Source organism: Pristis pectinata, chromosome 24 (genome assembly GCF_009764475.1).
Source record: "Pristis pectinata isolate sPriPec2 chromosome 24, sPriPec2.1.pri, whole genome shotgun sequence".
NCBI classification, from domain to species: Eukaryota; Metazoa; Chordata; class Chondrichthyes; order Rhinopristiformes; family Pristidae; genus Pristis; species Pristis pectinata.
This window is the reverse complement of record NC_067428.1, coordinates 32,956,826-32,976,437: the sequence shown is the minus strand read 5'-3', so window position 1 is coordinate 32,976,437 and position 19,612 is coordinate 32,956,826. Positions and strand designations below refer to the sequence as shown.

The 19,612-nt window shown below is 45.0% G+C and overlaps 1 protein-coding gene across 1 annotated transcript in view; it reads right to left on the bottom strand.

Moving 5' to 3' along the window:
- Positions 1–2,402: 2,402 nt before the first annotated feature.
- The window catches only part of LOC127582740 (uncharacterized), a 33,256-nt gene continuing 16,046 nt past the window's right edge, over positions 2,403–19,612 (bottom strand). The window contains exons 7-8 of the mRNA XM_052038303.1: positions 9,998–10,155; positions 2,403–2,584 (exon numbers count right to left, since the gene is read on the bottom strand). Coding sequence (XP_051894263.1) covers positions 2,403–2,584; positions 9,998–10,155 — 340 coding nt within the window. The remainder of the gene's footprint in view (positions 2,585–9,997; positions 10,156–19,612) is intronic.

Here is a 19,612-nt window from a genome sequence, read left to right as displayed (position 1 = left end):
CAGTCTTTTCCATTTTGTACTGCAAATGCCCCCTGCTCTCTCTTCCCAACTCCTTCGCCCCTTCTTGGCCTCTCAGTCTCTCTCCCCTCCTCCCACTCTCTCCCCCTCCGGACTATATCCCCACTGAAATTTGTTGTCTTCATTTGTGAATACATTTCACTTGTTCCACACCCAAACCACAGATGTGAATTGTAAATCATTGAAACACAAAACATTGGCCCATTTTCCATTTACTAGTTACAACTTGCTAACCTGGTAATGATATGTTTATTCTAACCTCCATTTCTTATCTATTAACCAATCCTCTCTCAGTACTAATATATTACCTCAAATACCATGAGCCCTAACAAAGTGTTGCAACTTCTCATGTGGATCTTTACTGAATGTCTTTGAAAATGTGTTATTAGTTGTCGGAGGCTCAAACCTAATTAGATTGTTTGGCAGGTTTTAACACCAAACTTCACTAACCAAAAGACTGAATCTTTATGTGCAGAATCAGACATAACATGTGTTTAATGCAGAAATCAACTCCCCCGAAATGAAAAGTTGGCCAAAATCCAGTGTGTAATGGCAATAGGGTGGCTTATACCCAGAAACAAGTATAACATTGGACGAGACCTCACCCAGCTTCTCGCATTTCCCACATTTTGTTGTGCAGGAACTAGAAAGGTGTATCGGGCCTTAAAGGCACACTCACCACAGCAGTTACACAACAAGCACACACACTGTGGCTGCCACTGAGGACTCGGGCAGCAGGAGAGAGGGGGTCATTCATTCAAAGGGACACCCAAGTCCTGGCCAATGAAATACACCCCAGGTAGAAGGTCCAGTTTGCTTGGAGTATGTCAGGTGACTTACCAGGCTGACTACAAGCTGGAAAGAGGCAGCTACAGTGGTCTCCTCTCAGTGTGAGGATCTACACACAACATCAGAATCAGATTTATTATCACTGACATATGTCATGAAATTTGTTGTTTTGTGGCAATAGTACAGTGCAAGACATAAAGACATAAAAATTACTATAAGTTACAAAAATAAATAAATAGTGCAAGAAAAAAGAATAACGAGGTCGTGTTGATGGGTTCATGGACCATTCAGAAATCTGATGGCGGAGGGGAAGAAACTGTTCCTGAAACATTGAATGTGGGCCTTCAGGCTCCTGTACCTCCTCCCCAATGGATGCTGCCTTCTTGAGGCACCGCTTCTTGAAGATGTCCTCGATGGTGGGGACGGTTGTGTCCGTGATGGAGCTGGCTGGGTCTACAACACTCTGCAGCCTCTTTCAATCCTGTGCATTGGAGCCTCCATACCAGGCTGTGATGCAACCAGTCAGAATGCTCTCCACTGGACATGTGTAGAAATTAGCAAAAGTCTTTAGTGACGTACCAAATCTCCTCAAACTCCTAATGAAGTAGAGCCGCTGGCGTGCATTCTTCATGATTGCATCGATGTGTTGGGCCCAAGATAGATCCTCTGAGATGTTGCCGCCCAGGAACTTGAAGCTGCTCACCCTTTCCACCGCTGACCCCTCAGTGAGGACTTGTGTGTGTTCTCCTGACTTCCCTTCCTGAAGTCCACAGTCAATTCCTTGGTCTTGCTGACGTTGAGTGTGAGGTTGTTGTTGCGACACCACTCAACCAGCCGATCTATCTCACTCCTGTACACCTCCTCATCACCATCTGAGATTCTGCCAACAACAGTGGTGTCATCGGCCAATATTGAAGACCAATATTGAAGGAAATTTCATAGCCTTCTGAGATGTGACTGTGTGATGTGTACACTGTTCGCATCTGCAGAGTGCAGATCCTTATGGAAAATTACTTTATGTGGATATCTAAATTCTTGAAGGGAGATGCCCGCATGAGGGAATACAGGGGTGTTTGGCAAGCTACACAAGTAATTGGAACAGGGATCCATTTAATCAATGTTGCTATGATCAGTGCAGAATAGGATGTGGGAGGATTTTATGCTTCATCTGGTTTCTCCTGGCTAACCTTTGTTGTATTGTGTAGTGTTAAGTTTATAGTGTAGAGCAGGTCACATGATTTGCATTCAGAAGTTTTTTTCTTTGCAGGCTCTTTATGCATATCATCTGTCATTAGGGAATCCTGCAGGCTGGTGCTGCCAGCTCTACTTACCTGGGGTTGTGCCTGTGGATGCTGGGCAGGACCATCCCCTGCTCCGCTTCTGCTCTGTCCTGCTCCTCTCCAGACTCCATCTCACAGGCTCTGGGTCTTCTTGCTGCTCTTCCTCTACAACTGGATGCTGTCGTCAATCAACGTGGTTGTGCAGCCTTCAGCACTGACAAAGAGGTTTCTACATCTGCTTTGGCTTGTACTTCTAGACACCCAAGACTGATGCAGGCAATGTCATCTCAGCTTCAGGCAACTCATAGCTTTTTCTTAGTTGGCTCTCATTGCTTCTGTGGACATGGTGTCACCAATGCCCTTATTCCCAAGGATCCATCCCCGCAGCCAGAGCCAGCCGCAGAGACTGCCCAACGGTGTGGACTCCCTCAGGTTGAAGGAGTCACGTGGAATTCCCAGTAAATGGCCTTCACCATTGTGGCTGTTGGAACTTTTTCCTGTTGATGGAAAGGTACAGGTCATTGTGGAGCCCGTTTGGGTACTGGAGTGCAGTCAATGGCTGGCCACATTTGTGGGAGACTGGCAACATTGGCAAGTCCCCATACCCGAGAGGGAAGCTGACAAGTAGACAAAGTTATCTCAGTGAGATACTACGCCAGGGTAACAAGTTTAAGTTCAAGTTCAAGTTTATTGTCATGGGCAGACATACCCAGGGTATCAATGCCATGAAAATTAGCCTCTTGCAGTAGCAGCACAGGACAGGACTCTGCTGTTGCTGCAACATTCACCGTTGCATCCCTGCAACCATTCTGGTAAATCTCCTCTGAACCCTCTCAAGGGCCTTCACCTCCTTCCTCAAGTGTGGTGACCTCACCAGAGCTTTACAAAGGTTCAGCACATTTTCATATCCAATATCTCCATTACAAAGCCCAAAATTGCAGACATATTAAAACATAGAACATAGAACGGCACAGCACAGTACCAACCCTTCGGCCCACAATGTTGTACCAACCTATATAAGCCTACTCCATGATCAATCCAACCTTTCCCTCCTACACAGCCCATAACCCTCCATTTTTCTTACATCCATGTGACTATCCAAGAGTCTTTTAAACGCCCCTATTGTATCAGCCTCTACCTCCACCCCCGGCAGTGCGTTCCAGGCACCCACCACTCTCTGACATCTCCCCTAAACCTACCTCTGACATCTCCCCTAAACTTTCCTCCACTCACCTCTCATCTTCCATTGCTCCAAAGAGAAAAGCCCCAGCTCACTCAACCTATCGTCATAAGACATGCTCTCCATTCCAGGCAACATCCTGGTAAATCTCCTCTTCACCCTCTCTAAATCTTCCACATCCTTTTTATAATGAGGCGACCAGAACTGAACACAACACTCCAAGTGTGGTCTGACCAGAGTTTTGTAGAGCTGCAACATTACCTTACGGCTCTTGAACTCAATCCCCTGACTAATGAAGGCCAGCGCACCATACGCCTTCTTAACAATCCTATCAACTTGAGCGACAACTTTGAGATATCTATGGACTTGCACCTCAAGATCCCTCTGTCCCTCCACACTTCTAAGAATCCTGCCATTAACCTTGTACTCCGCCTTCAAGTTCATTCTTCCAAAGTGAATCACTTCACACTTGTCCGGATTGAACTCCATCTGCCACTTCTCTGCCAAGCTCTGCATCCTGTCTATATCCCGTTGTAAACTACGACAACCTTCTACACTATCCACTACACCTCCAACCTCTGTGTCATCCGCAAACTTACCAACCCATTCCTCTACTTCCTCATCCAAGTCATTTCTAAAAATCACAAAGAGCAGGGATCCCAGAACAGATCCCTGCGGAACACCACTGGTCACCAACCTCTAGGTAGAATATTCTCCATCTACTACCACCCAATACCTTCTGTGGGCAAGCCAATTCCTAATCCATGCAGCCAAGTTTCCATGGATCCCATGCCTCATGACTTTCTGGATGACCCTACTACCATGGGGAACCTTGTCAAATGCTTTACTAAAGTCCACATACACCACATCCACCATTCTACCTTTATAAATTTGTTTTGTCACCTACTTGAAAAACCCAATTAGGCTGGTGAGGCACGACCTGCCCCTCATAAAGCCATGCTGACTATTCCTAATAAGACTATGCTTCTCCAAATGCTTGTAAATCCTATCCCTAAACATCATCTCCAATAGTTTGCCCAGCACTTATGTAAGACTCACTGGTCTATAATTCCCAGGATTATCCCTGTTAACTTTCTTGAATAACAGAACAACATTTGCCATCCTCTAGTCCTCTGATACCACTCCTGTGGCCAGGAATCATGCAACGATCATCGTCAAAACTGTTAACACATGAACATAAGAAATAGGAGCAGGAGGAGGCCATCTGGCCCGTTGAGCCTGCTCCGCCATTCAATAACATCATGCTGATCTGGCTGTGGACTCAGCTCCACCTACTTGCCTTTTCCCCATAACCATTAATTCCCCTACTATGCAGAAATCTGATTGTGTCTTAAATATATTTAATGAGGTAGCCTCTACTGCTTCGGCAGAGAATTCCACAGATTCACTACTCTCTGGGAAAAGCAGTTTCTCTTCATCTCCATCCTAAATCTATTTCCCTGGATCTTGAGGATATGTCCCCCAGTTCTAGTCTCACCGACCGGTGGAAAGAACCTTCCTGCCTCGACCTTATCTATCCCTTTCATAATTTTATATGTTTCCATAAGATCCCCTCTCATTCTTCCGAATTCCAGCAAGTATAGTCCCAGGCGACTCAATCTCTCCTCACAGGCTAACTCCCTCATCTCCAGAATCAACCTGGTGAACCTCTTCTGCACCGCCTCCAAAGCCAGTATATCTTTCCTCAAGTAAGGAGACCAGAACTGCACACAGTACTCCAGGTGCAGCCTCACCAGTACCCTGTACAGTTGCAGCATAACCTCCCTGCTCTTAAATTCAATCCCTCCAGCAATGAAGGCCGACATTCCATTTGCCTTCTTGATAACCTGTTGCACCTGCAAACCAACCTTCTGCGATTCATGCACAAGCACTCCCACGTCCCTCTGCACAACGGTGTGCTGCAATCTTTCACCATTTAACTAATAATCTGATCTTCAATTGCTCTTTCAATATGACTGCCACCATCAGAAATCTATGCACTCCTAGTTACCTTTGTACCTGCACACTCTTTAGAATGGTGTACAGGAACAAAGGTCTACATTGCGTCTCTCCATCCTTTCTGCCAAAATCCATCACCTAACACCCCTCTGTATTAAGTTCCATCTTCCACGTGTGCCTAATCTGTTAGCTGAACAATGATGTCTTGGTATTATCCTCGATAGCCAGAACCACAAGTTTGGCAACATCTGCAAATTTTGAAAAGTTACTGTACTCCAAAATCCAATATTTTGTTTTCTTTTATAAACAAAATTGCTGTCCATAGATAATGAATCTTTATCACATACAACTACATTTTTGCTTGATTTAATGCAGAATTGCACATTTAGTGTAACTTTGAGACCTTTTCCACTTTGTCATAGAGTCAAGATAAAGGAAACCCAATGAAATGGTTAAACCAAATAGAAAAAAGTTTATTTAATATGTGTGCTTTTTGTGACATTAATATCATAATACATAAGTACATGAGGAATCTATGAATGTTGTCCCTGAGACAAAGAACTTTAATTTTTGAAAATGTATACTGTCTGTTAAACTAAAACATATGTTTTTACAATATTTATGACCTTGATGTATATCTTTCAACCTTTTTGGTTTCAAAAAATGTCCCATTCAATACATGCATTAATTTATTTTCTTTATCATATCAATATAAGGTATTCAAACCAATTTTGTTATTTTAAAATGTGAGAAATATGCTCTGGCAGGGTCACGCATTATATCATAGGAATGATGGGTCCTTCTTTTCACCTGTAAGGAAAGGAGAGATTTTAATGACTAGTGCCTATTTCATAACATACTGGTGTAGCAACACAACATTGTACACATGGAGTGACTTACTGGACTCAAACTAAAACTACAGTTGAAAGAATAGACTTTTGGAAGATTCTGTGAACCTTCCAATAACTTACCTAAAAACAAAATTTCTCATTAAAATGCTCACCAAGTATTTGTTAATTTTTAGAATACTTCAGTGTTCAAAGGGACCTAGACTGTGCGTCAGGATTCACTGATTCAGTTCCCACAGTGGTCCTTATCTGACTGGATGGGGCAGTCCATTACATCAGCACTGCCACATTCTGGAGCCCAGTAACGTCCTCCAGCAGTGCAATGTGAAAACAGCCCAACAGTCTTTGTAAAGCAGCAGAGAGGCCAGGAATGTGCTAGCTGTAAAAGCTGACAGTGATTTTCAATATTTTATAAATACCTCTGACATTTAGAGACAATTAAAAACTATTACAATTGGACTGGTTAATTAAAACCATTTTTTTTAAAAGTTTAGTTGGTACATTCTCCTCGTATCTGCGTGGGTTTTCTCCGGGTGCTCCGGTTTCCTCCCACATTCCAAAGGTGTACGGGTTAGGAAGTTGTGGGCATGCTATGTTGGCGCCAGAAGCGTGGCGACACTTGCGGGCTGCCCCCAGAACACTCTACGCAAAAGGTGCATTTCACTGTATGTTTCGATGTACATGTGACTAATAAAGATATCATATCTTACTTTAAATGATGATTAAAATAAAACCATATCATTGAAAAAAACTAATACCTCCACTTTCCCCCACTAAATCTTTGCCCCACAAGGCCCAGATGTGGTCTCAGTGGGGTCTTGGATGCAAGGAGAGATTCATAGAGAATCTCCACAGGACTGCACTCTGCCTCCAGACGCCACAGAGTCTGCGAAGTAAACTGACAGTATTGGACTCAGGAATGAATCAGTAAGCCTTGGTATTCTGCGTTTGACAGTAATCTTGTGAAAGTTCAAGACTTACTTCTGCATGGAAGGCTGAACTAGGAGCAGCAGTAGGTCCTTGAGGTTGCTCCGTCATTTAGCAATGTTTGTTAATTTGTTCAAGGGATGTCAAAGTTTATTAAGTTTATTGAGTTTATTTTCAGATGCACAAGTCCATGTGTGCACGGGTGCAACAAAAAACTTACTTGCAGCAGCATCACAGGCACATAGCATCAGATAAGCAGCATTCACAAGCTGAGCCAGCATTTAATTGCCCATCCTTAGTTGCCCCTGAGAAGGTGGTGGTGAGCTGCCTTCTTGAACTGCTGCAGTCCCTGAGGTGTGGGTGTACCCATAATGCCGTTAGGGAGGGAGTTCCAGGAATTTGACCTAGTAACGGTGAAGGAACTGCGATATTTTTCCAAGTCAGGATGGTGTGTGGCTTGGAGGGCAACTTGCAGGTGGTGGTGTCCCTGTGCTTTTGTCCTTCTAGCTGGGAGAGGTGGTGGGTTGGGAAGGTGCTGTCTAAGGAGTCTTGGTGAGTTGCTGCAGTGCATCCAGTAAGCGGTACTAACTCTGCTAACTGTGAGTGAGTGAATGATTGTGGATGAGGTGCCTACCAAGTGGGCTGCATGGTTTCAAGCTTTGTTGAAACTGTACTCATCCAGGCAAGTGGAGAGTATTTCATCGAAGTCCTGACTTGTAGATGGTGGACAGACTTGTGACATGCATGGCTGATGTAATCATAACCACAACTCACCATTCACTTGTACTCCTGATAGCCTTTAACCCACCACCACCACCCCGCCCCACCCACCTACACTCCACATGCTTATCAAGAGGCTTGGAAGTTGTAGGGCTGTAAGTCAGGAGGAACTTATGACCTTGAGGTTCAGATGAGGGGATTGCTGGTTGGTGGAGGAGGGAAGGTGTTTGGCGTCATGTTTGGATTGGGATTTCAACAGGCTGCGGAAGAGCCACCACTGGGCTAACCATTTACATTAACGAGGGTTACTCCAGTTATATTTGTCTACATTAAATTACATCTTCTGCAGTTTGGCCCAAGCCCCCACTTGCTGGTACCGCTTTCAACTTTTAAGAGTTTTTTTTCTCTTATTTTCTCTCTCATGGGATCTGGGCAAAACTGCTGGAGCCAACATCCGTTGCCTGGTCCAAAAATCCAGACAAGTGGAAATTATTCCATCAGAATCCTGATTTGTGTCTTGAAGATGTTGGAAAATCTTTAGGGAGTCAGGACGTGATAAGTCATAACACTGAAAATGTGCAATCCATTCATTATACATAAACAGACAAACCATGGGTTACAATCTACAACAATAAGGTGGTTATTAAAATGGTCACTTGCCTAGTTCAGTTGAAATAAAGTTCCAATATAATTACTTAAATATGATATTGAGCATGATATTAAATATGATATTGTATCTACTCACCAATAAAATTAAGAGAAATGTTAACAAAAGAATGAGGAGGCATCCCAGTACAATTAGTATTATGGCCCAATATGGTAATTCTGTTTTGACGTAGCTGATTGGGAATTGAGCTTCTGAAATAATAAGACACATAGGAAACATGAAGGATGAATGTAAATTGAATAAAAACCTGTGTTAAGTTACAACACACAAAACGATAGAGGAACTCAGGAGGTCAGGCAGCCTCTCTGGAGGGAAAGGGACAGATGACGTTTCAGGTCGAGACCCTTCATCAGAACTGAAAGCGTATACTGTATATACTGGCTTTGTCCCCACTGCTCTTTCACTCCAGGTGAAGGGCCTTGATCCAAAACGTTAATTGCCCATTTCCCTCCATACATGCTGCTCGACCCACTGAGTTCCTCCTGCAAAATTGTTTGATTCTCCAGATTCCAGCATCTGCAGTGTTCAGAGTCTCCATTGTGTTAAGATACATTTTGATTGATAAGCTCTATGATAAAGAATACTTCTAAATGTTGGCTTACTTCACACTGTTGATATTAAAGTTCCTAAATGTAGGAATATATAAAAGGTCAGATCAAATAGTAAAACTTTAAAAGCAAAAACTACATACTGTATCAAATGTCTATTTTAGCCAAAATGTTAACTGCAGTCTACATCTGAAAAGAGAAATTTATTTACGCACCAATTGAGTTTGAACAAAGCAGAGTAAATAAAACAGAAATGTCAAAATTTAGTGTTAAAATATTGATAACGTAAACTATGAAACTTTAAAATATAATCAATAGACAATAGACTGTAACTTAAAATAAGTCAAAACACTGTGCATTTATAGTGCTTATAAAGTTGTAAAAAGCCGAAGTTGCATTGCAGGCTGGTAGATCTTGTTTAGGACGGCATGCAAAGGTGACTGAGAATTTAGCTGAAGGAAGGTATTTTGAGAGGATTTCTCACTGGGGGAAGGGTTGTACAGATGGGGAGGTGGGGTGGGGGACAAAAGAGGGTCAACAGAAGAGATGTTCAGAAGAGATTCAAAAGCAGTTTAATAGGGTTAAAATCACATCCCACAACCCCATCCCGCCCCCACAACCCCACAACCCTGCACACCCCATCCTCACCCCAACCTTATGTGCCCACACCCCCCCAACCCCCCACCCCAAAACCCCACCTCCAAACCCAACCCTCCACCCCCATCCCCACCCCCACACTACCACAGTCCCAACCCCCTCCACCCACCCCCACACCTCCACCCCCATACTCCAAAACCCCCACACCCCACACTCCCAAACCCTAGCCTGTCTGCAGCATCTCCAAGACGTTCCCTGGGACCTGGTGAGCTGTACGGGGTAGCAGACTACTCCATACAATGGACTGTTGGCGTCTTGCTGTTTCGGTCCTTTCTCTTGTAGGAATAAACAGGAGACCGGCAGACTCTCCTGGTCAGCTGGTCAGAAGGTAGCATCTGTCTTGTGGAGTCTGATCATCCCAGACCATATATCTTAAAAATATAGTCAGTTTGACTGTCACTCACCCACAGATAAACTGCTGTTTCTGAGCTGATAAACATTTCCCAGCCACCGTGTACCATTTGTCAGTTCATTAAATTCACGTTTCACTTTTTCTGCCGTCAGAAGAAAGGGATTGTTTGGCTTGAAGTAGATCTTGGAGATAACTTTCACAGATCCGTTTCTGTTGGGAATTGTGAAGAAAACCAGGACGTGACATTAAGCTACAGATTTTTCATTTACCTTTTTGGAGACGGATTTGGGGCAGAACAAAACGTCTGCCTCCCCCGGCTCCTATCTCAACCCATGTCCAAATCCGTGGCAGGGATAATTAGCTTGAAGTCCACAAGATGCTCAGCTATCTTATCCTTATAATGCCAAGACATCATGGTTTCCTCCCACATCCCAAAGAGAAACAGATGGCTGGTAGGTAACCTCGTCATCGGAGACTCTCAATGGACACCCACTCACTGATCTTTTGTCTTCTGGCAGATTGGATCCCTTACCATACCACTGGGAGTATAACCACCCAGCCCGTGGGTCAGTGGGTTGTCTCCCCTCTCCGTGATTGGGAGATTCACCCACCTGGATCGCAGAGTGGTGCAGGATCTCAGGTTGAGAGACACTCTGGGCAGGAGTGGGATCTCTGGCCCAGTGTGGCACTCTGGGTGGTGCTGAGGTGTCCAGAGGGCTTCTGGGATGGGAAGGGGTTGACGGGTCACTCTGGGATGGATGTAGCACTTGAGCCTCACAGTGGGGCCGATGTTGATGTATTTTTAAAAAGAGCAAAGCTGGCTGTGGGTAACATTCTCATGAGTTTTTGAAAAATACTCATCCTCCCAGTTGAGACAGGGAAGTACTTGCTGATATTTCCCAGTGCGCTCTTATTTAGAATGGGGTGTATATATAGAGACATAGAGTTATACAGCATGGAAACAGGCCCAACTCATCCATGCCGACCAAGGTGCCCATCTAAGCCAATCCCATTTGCCAACATTTGGCCCAAATCCCTCTAAGCCTTTCCAATCCATGTATCTGTCCAAATATCTATTAAACGTTATAATTTTACCCACCTATACCACTTTGTTGAAAGTCGCAAGTAGACAGAGTGGTGAAAAAGGCATTTAGCACGCTGGCCTTCATCAGTCAGGGCACTGAGTATAGGAGTAGGGACATTATGTTGTAGTTGTATAAGTTGTTGGTGAGGCTGCACTTGGAGCGCTGTGTACAGTTTGGGTCACCGTGTTATAGGAAAGATGTGGTTAAACTGGAAAGAGTGCAGAGGAGATTTACGAGGATGTTGCAGGACTCGAGGGCCTGAGTTATAGGGAGAGGTTGGCCAGGCTGGGTCTTTATTCCTTGGAGCGTAGGAGAATGAGTGGTGACCTTATAGAGGTATATAAAATCATGAGGGGCACAGATAAGGTGGACAGTAACAGTCTTTTCCCCGGGGTAAGGGAGTCCAAAACTAGGGAATATAGATTTAGGATGAGAGGTGAAAATTTAACAGGGACCTGAGGGGCAACATTTTCACACGGAAGGTGGTCAGTATATGGAACGAGCTGCCAGAGGAAGTGGTTGAGGCAGGTACAAGAGCATCATTTAAGAAGCACTTGGATAGGTACGTGGAGGGGTGGGGCTTGGAGGGCTATGGGCCGAACACTGTAAATTGGGACTAGCTGGGTGGGCACCATGGTCGGCATGGACTGGTAGGGCTAAAGGGCCTGTGTCCATGCTGTATTGCTCTCTGACTTCCTTTGGCAGCTGGTTCTATAGACCCACCACACTCTGTGTGAAAAACTTGCCCCTCAGGTCCCCTTTAAGTCTTTCCCCTCTCACCTTAAATGTGTGTCCTCTGGTTTTAGACTCCCCTATCCTGGGAAAGGGACTGTGACCATCCACTTATCTATGCCCCTCATGCTTTTATATACTGTACCTCTATAAGGTCATCCCTCAGCCTCAGAGGGTCGAAGGGAAACAGTCCTGCCTATCAATTCTTCATTTATAATTCAAGCTATCCATTCTGGTAAGATCCTTGTGAATATTTTCTGCACTCTTTCCAGCTTAATAACAGGCTTTCTCAAGCTAGAGCAGAACTTCTCTACCAGAACTTCAGACAGTTCTGGTGTGATCCATCAGGTCAATTCTGATGGCATCAGAAGGGATCCGGCAGGCATGGATTGGGATAGGCTGTTTTCCAGCAAAGAGATGCTTGGTAAGCGGGAGGCCTTCAAAAGTGAAATATTGAGAGAACAGAATCCGTATGTTCCTGTTAGAGTAAAAGGCAAGGCTAACAGGTTTAGGGAACCTTGTTTATCGAGGGATATTGTGGACCTGGTAAAGAAAAAGAAGGGAGGCGCATATCAGGTGGAGGCAGTTAAAATCAAATGAGGCGCTTGAGGAGCATGAGAAATGCAAGAGAACACCTGAGAGAGAAATCGGGAGGGCTAAAAGAGGACATGAGGTTGCTCTGGCAGACAGGGTGAAGGAGAATCCCAAGAGTTTCTATAACTATATTAGGAGCAAAAGGGTAGCAAGGGACAAAATTGGTCCCCTTGAAGATCAGCATAGTCACCTATGCATAGAGCCGAGAGAGATGGGGGAGATCTCCAATTAATTTTTTGCATCCATACTTACTCTGGAGTCAGACACAGAGACTATAGAACCGCGGAAACAAAGCAGCGAGGTCATGGACCATATCCAGGCTATGGAAGAGGAGGTGCTGGCTGTCTTGAGGTGAATGATGGTGGATAAATCCCCAGGGCCTGACAAGGTGTCCCCTCAGACCTTGTGGAAGGCTAGTGCAGAAATTGCAGGGGCCCTGGCAGAGATATTTAAAGTATCCTTAGGGTGGGGTGCGAGAGGACTGGAGGATAGCTAATGTTGTTCCGTTGTTTAAGAAAGGCTCTCAGAACAAGCCGGGAAATTATAGGCCAGTGAGCCTGATGTCAGTCGTGGGTAAATTACTGGAAGATGTTCTAAGTGACAGGATATACAAATTTTTGGATAGACAGAGCCTGATTAGGGGTAGTCAGCATGGCTTTGTGTGTGGTAGGTCATGTCTAACCAATCTTATAGAGCTTTTTGAGGAGGTTACCAAGAAGGTCGATGAGGGGAAGGTGGTAGATGTTGTCTACATGAACTTTAGCAAGGCCTTTGACAAAGTCTCGCATGGGAGGCTGGTTCAGAAGGTTAAGCCACTTGGCATTCAGGATGAAGTAACCAATTAGATTCAACATTGGCTTAGTGGGAGAAGCCAGAGAGTGGTAGTAGATTGTTGTGAGGCCTGTGACTAGTGGTGTGCCGCAAGGATCAGTGCTGGGCCCATTGTTGTTTGTTGTCTATATCAATGATTTAGATGATAATGTGGTAAACTGGATCAGCAAGTTTGTGGATGACACCAAGATTGGGGGTGTAATGGACAGCGAGGAAGGCTATCAAAGCTTACAGCATGACATTGACCCACTAGGAAAATGGGCTGAAAAATGGCAGATGGAATTTAATGCAGACAAGTGTGAGGTGTTGCACTTTGGGAGGACAAACCAGGGTAAGACTTACACAGTGAATGGTAGGGCACTGAGATGTGTGGTAGAACAGAGGGACCTGGGAACACAGATCCATAGATCCTTGAAAGTGGAGTCACAGGTCGATGGGGTCACACAGAGAGCTTTTGTCACTTTGGCTTTCAGAAATCAGGGCATTGAGTACAGGAGTTGGGATGTTATGTTTTTAGTTGTACAAGATGTTGGTGAGGCCGAATTTAGAGTACTGTGTGCAGTTCTGGTCACCTACCTACAGGAAAGATATCAATAAGCTTGAAAGAGTGCAGAGAAAATTTACAAGGACGTTGCCGAGACTTGAGGACCTGAGTTGTAGGGAAATGCTGAATAGGTTAGGACTTTATTCCCTGGAGCACAGGAGAATGGGGGGAGATCTTATAGAGGTATACAAAATTATGAGGGCTATAGATAGGGTGAATGCATGCAGGCTTTTTCCCCCTCAGGTTGGGTGAGACTAGAACTAAAGGTCATAGGTTTAGGGTGAAAGGTGAAATATTTAATGAGCTGCCAGTGGAAGTGGTAGATGTGGGTTCAGTTGTAACACTTAAGAGAGGTTTGGATAGGTACGTGGATGGGAGGGGTTTGAAGGGATATGGTCCAGGGGCAGGTAGATGGGACTAGGCAGCAGATCAGGTTGGCATGGACTAGATGGGCTGAAAGGCCTGTTTCTGTGCTGTAGTGTTCTATGACTCTATGACAATATTCCAGGTGCAGTTTCACCAACGTTTTGTACAGCTGTAACATGACGTCCCAACTCTTGTACTCGATGCATCAATCGATGAAGGCAAGCCTGTCATTTGCATTCTTCACCACTTTGTCTACACTTTCAGGGAACTATGTACCTGTACCCTTAGGTCTCCCTGTTCTACAACACTCTCCAGGGTCCTGTCATTTACTGAGCGAGTACTGCCCAGGTTGAACTTCCCAAGATGCAACACTTCACATGCATGAGTTGAATTCCATCTGCCACTACTTGGCCCACAGGTTTCCTGCTCCGCCACTTATCCAGTTCACGGCTGATCTACCTCAGCACTATCTTCCTGCACTATCCCCACATCCCTCAATTCCCTTAAAATCCAGAAAGTTGCCAGCCTGTTAACAAGACTGGGAGAGCAATAGGATACCAACACCAGGGTCCTATAATATCTGGAGCACTGGGAGTGTGTCAGCACAGGGGAAGTCCCAGGCAAAGCCACAACATTGCTGTGGAGGGGTCACAGGACCTCGTTGTGCAGTGTGAGCAAGTGTGGGATGTGGAAACACCAGGGGAGACTTGTCAGGAGCCAATGCCTCCGGAGGCTCCAAATGTCCGACAGCCTCATAGAACATGGAACATAGAACACTACAGCACAGTACAGGCTCTTCGGCCCACAACGTTGTGCCGGCATTTTATCCTGCTCTAGGATAAAATCTCAGAAAGGAGGTCAGATTCCGTCTTTAGTTTTCTGAGTTATCGGTCTTAATCTTACAATAAACCTTGGGGGCTGAGGAACAAGTCAAAGTACAGTATAGTTTGGAAGAGATCTGACACTTAAATAGTGCACTGGAATCAGAGATATGCCTGAAGCAGGTCAGAGTAGGCCGAGGCAGAGTATTTATCGCAGATCTCAAACTCAACAGTGTTTCTGTCCAGAGGTAAACAGGTTATAGAGAAAGATACAGATAGAGTGATCAAGAAAAGCGGAAGGCTGAGGCAGGGAGATAGAAGATTTGACAACAAAATGCCTCTGGTAAGGCAGAAGATACAGGCCATGAAACTGAAACCATCAGCTGTTTAAACCACTTGGGTATTAGCAAGGTGTCCAGGATATTTGTAGCTATGGTCACAGCGCCTGTCATAATTGTTAGGGATCGGTACACAAACACTAATTGTCCTCCAGAACTCCATGGGGCAGGCAGATACTGAGTCAGGATGCAAGTGTGGTTCTGGAGATCAGTGCACCAGCTGAGGCCCTCTGTTGGACAGGTCTTGAAGGACATGTTTTCAGCAGCAGTGAAGATTCCCCACCAGCTCGACTGAAAGAAGTGTGCCACATATACACGCTGATTGATTGCTCCTTGTTGCTGCTGGAATTCTGCAAGTGTCTGCCGATTTCTGGAGCTGTTTTGTGTTGCAGGAACTGACAGGGAGTAACATTGCAGGTGCTGCAGGGCTACTGTGGAGACGAGGCTGCTGCCCAACTCCTTGCTTTCAGGAGGTGGGGTGTGGTGGAGGGAGAAGTGTTTCCAGCAGGAAGCCACATCAGCCCAGGTGTTCAGGGATGCAGATGGTTTGTGGTCAATTAACTATCCTGGTGCGGGCCTGCCTGTATCCGTGGCAACGGAGATGGCAGAAGGCTGCTGAATTTTAATGGACCAGACTCCAGATGGAGTTGGGTTTGAACTCTGGGCCACACCTTGGCCTGGTGCAGGTTCACATCACCTGTGGCCGGCCAGTTCGTGGAGGGAATGAGTATCATGAGGTTGTCTATTCTTGTCCATGGGGCAAGGGAACATTGGTATTGGTAATGGTTTATTATTGTCACTTGCACTGAGGTACAGTGAAAAACTTGTCTTGCATACCGATCGTACAGGTCAACTCATTACACAGTGCATTGAGGTAGTACAGCGTAAAAACAATAACAGAATACAGAGTAAAGTGTCACAGCTACAGGGAACTGCATTGCAAGTAGACAATAAGGTGCAAGGTCATAACAAGGTGGATTGTAAGGTCAAGAGTCCATCTCATCATATTAGGGAACTGTTCAATAGTCTTATCACAGTGCGGTAGAAGCTGTCCTTGAGCCTGGTGGTACGTGCCCTCAGGCTCCTGTATCTTCTGCCTGATGGGAGAGGGGAGAAGAGAGAATGACCCAGGTGGGTGGGGTCTTTGATTATGCTGGCTGCTTCACCAAGGCAGCGAGAAGTATAGACAGAGTCCATGGAGGGGAGGCTTGTTTCCATGATGTGCTGGGCTACGTCCACAAACCTCTGCACTTTCTTGCGATCCCGGGCAGAGCAGTTGCTGTACCAAGCCATGATGCATCCAGATACGATGCTTTCTATAGTGCATCGATAAAAGTTGGTGAGTGTAAAGGGGACATGCCAATGGGTGTGTCTGTCCCCAGCAGTTAACTTCTGCTGTAAGAAAGAAGGAAGTTTAAACAGCTAACGAGAGGAGGGTGAGTGCCTGGAGCAGGCTGCCGGGGGAGGTGGTGGAAACAGATACGACAGCAGCATTTCTAGAGCATTTAGACAAGCAAATGAACAGGCAGGGAATGGAGGGATATGGACCAAATGGGATAAGTTTAGATTGGCATTGTAGTCGGCACAGACATGGAGGGCCGAAGGGCCTGTTCCTGTGCTGTACTGTTCTATGTTCTATGTTAGTCAGTGCGTGAGTTTTGTACGTTTGGGTGACATGGCTGCCATAATGAGTGGCTACCACCAAGTACAAGCTGTGAGATGTGGGTGTTGATGTGCGTCAGTGCTGAGTGTGTGAGGGTGTGGAGGAGCACTGGAATGCTGGTTCGAGGGTTTGATCGAGAGGGCATGCTGGTAGGTGAGTAATGGGGCATGGTAATGGAGCAGTGGCTGTGGTGCGGTTGGCAGGAAACAACATTCCACGTTTGCCAGGTCACTGACCTTCCTGTGACACTGTATCAGGTTGAGTTCAGCCCCTGACCTCCAGGGCTATCTCACTGTCAGCTGGCTGCAGGGCTTTCTGACCTCTAGTAGAACCAGAATATCTCTCCTCACCACTTCTCACACCAAGGATTCCAGTGCAGTGTTGGACGACGTGGAACCCTGTCTCTCCTGTCCAATGTCATTCTTCACAACTTCTCAGGTCAGCTTCAGTTATGGGATTTCTGCTGCAGTAATGATGAGCAGCAGGCTACATTTAATTGGTGTTAACCATTCACAATACTGACCCATACTGATCCGTACGTAGCCAATAAACAGAGGAGTTAGCACTGGTGAAAGCCATGATGCTGATAATTAGCAGGCAGCACAGTCTTTGCACGCTGTGTGTTTACCCAAATGGGGAGAAGGTAATCTTGCTTCACTGTCACACACCTGTCCTCGGAGGCTAGTGTATTTTAGCTTATCCCTGCAATGTTTGAAAGGACAGCAATCCTTCTACCCATATTGTGTATAATGTCTTAATTGATGGCAGCTGGAGGTTTATATATTTAAAATCATAAAATTGAAATTGTAAGAAAAGTTGACTTTAAATTAAGTCTGTGTTTTCCTTTTATTCACTGAGAAAAGGTGTAATGTTGCTAATTGTTCCACACTTGGGTGATATAGGCATGTGCACTATAATGCTTGACATACAATTTTGCAAGAATGCTTTAAGACCATAAAAAATTGGTAATCATTTTCAGGCTCAAGTGTCTAAACCATGTCAGTTAGTCTATTCATTACTGGCCTTTGGGTAGAACATTTTACGTAGCCACAATCCTTCATGAGATGATGCTTTTCCTCTAGATTTGGCTTTAACCAGTTTGCTGCCATAGGCCTAAAAGTACAAGCAAATGGTGTCTCTTTCCACAGGCTCTGGTGTCCTGGTGTCCTAACTCTGGTGTCCTCACCGTTTGGAGTACCTCTTACTCTCTGTAACTTGTCCACTGCCGGAATTTGAAATGCGCTGAGTCTTATCAAACTTTATCACTCGTTAACCCTGGACATTAGCTGGAATAGTGGAGGGTCATAAAACTGATGAGAAGTTTGATATCGAAACAAAGGCAAAAAAAGCCCCAGATGATGGTGGATTTTTGAAATTAATCCAGAAACCATTCAGTGGGCCGGGCAATAGCTATGGAGAGAGAAATTGTCACTGTTTCAGGTTGATGTCTTCCATAAGAACTGGATCAAAGGTAGTAATTGTTTGAAGCAAGTACGAAGGCAGGGGAAGGTGGGGAGATGAGTCAACATCGAAAGAGAAGTTTGGTGACAGAATAGAAAGCAGGAGTGAGTGAGTGACAGGAGTCCTATAACTACCTGTGATGGTCAAGGGCAATTCCCACACCCTTGGTACTGCCACACATGTTAATCTGGTCAGTAGATAAATCATCAAGACCAGCTCTGGAGGTTTTGATGGAAACATTGGTGCAGATTGTATAACGAGTGCCTTGGAATAGGCAGCACTACTGAAGTCCAGGAGAAAGCTGCGGAGCCTGTGGATCAGGGAGATGGAACATCTGAAAGAATTTCCAACTCCCACAAAAGATTAAATTGTTCTGGAAAGAGAGCAGTCATTTGAAATTAATTTTTTTTTAATATATTTCTTAACAATTGAAAATGATGGAAGAACTCAGCAGATCAAGAAGCATCTGTGGAAAGAGAAACAGTTAATATTTCAGGCCTGAGAACCTTCATCAGAACTGAGAGGGAGAGAAACAAGTTAGTCTTGGTGGCAGAGAGGGTGGGGAGGGCGCTGGGTAGAACAAGGGGAATTTCTCTGGGTAAAATGATGTGGCTGATATTGTAAAGTCTGGGTAATGTTGCATGGTCTGGGTTATGTATAGTCTGGGTAATGTTATATGGTCTGGGTTATGTATAGTCTGGGTAATGTATAGTCTGGGTAATGTATAGTCTGGGTAATGTTGCATGGTCTAGGTTATGTTGTATAATCTTTGACATGGGAAAAACTGAAAGGAAAAGGGAGTTATCTGAAGTTGGAGAATTCAGTATCTCGTCCCAGAGTCTGCAACGTGTCTAGACAGAAGATGTAATCCAACATTTTTGTGGGCTACAAAATTCAATTTCCATTAAAAGATCCAGCTCCACTCTCCGCCCCCAAACCAGTCTCTCTCCTTGACCTGGACCCACCATTTTGTGTCTGCAGACTCCAGGGGCCGACTGTCAGGCAGAGGGAGGCTCTCGAACGAACTGTCCCTTACCCCGCACTCTCTGTTTAATGGGCCTTGATGGACAATAAGCAATTTCTAGGGCATTATGTTTTAAAAGGTTTTTGTATTTTGGTTCAGCTTGAGCCATATATTATTTAGAATTCATCCAGCAAAACTAAATCCCGGTGTAAAGTAACTGAAAGAAATTTATTGTGCACAGAATTATACTTAACTGTGACATTTGATG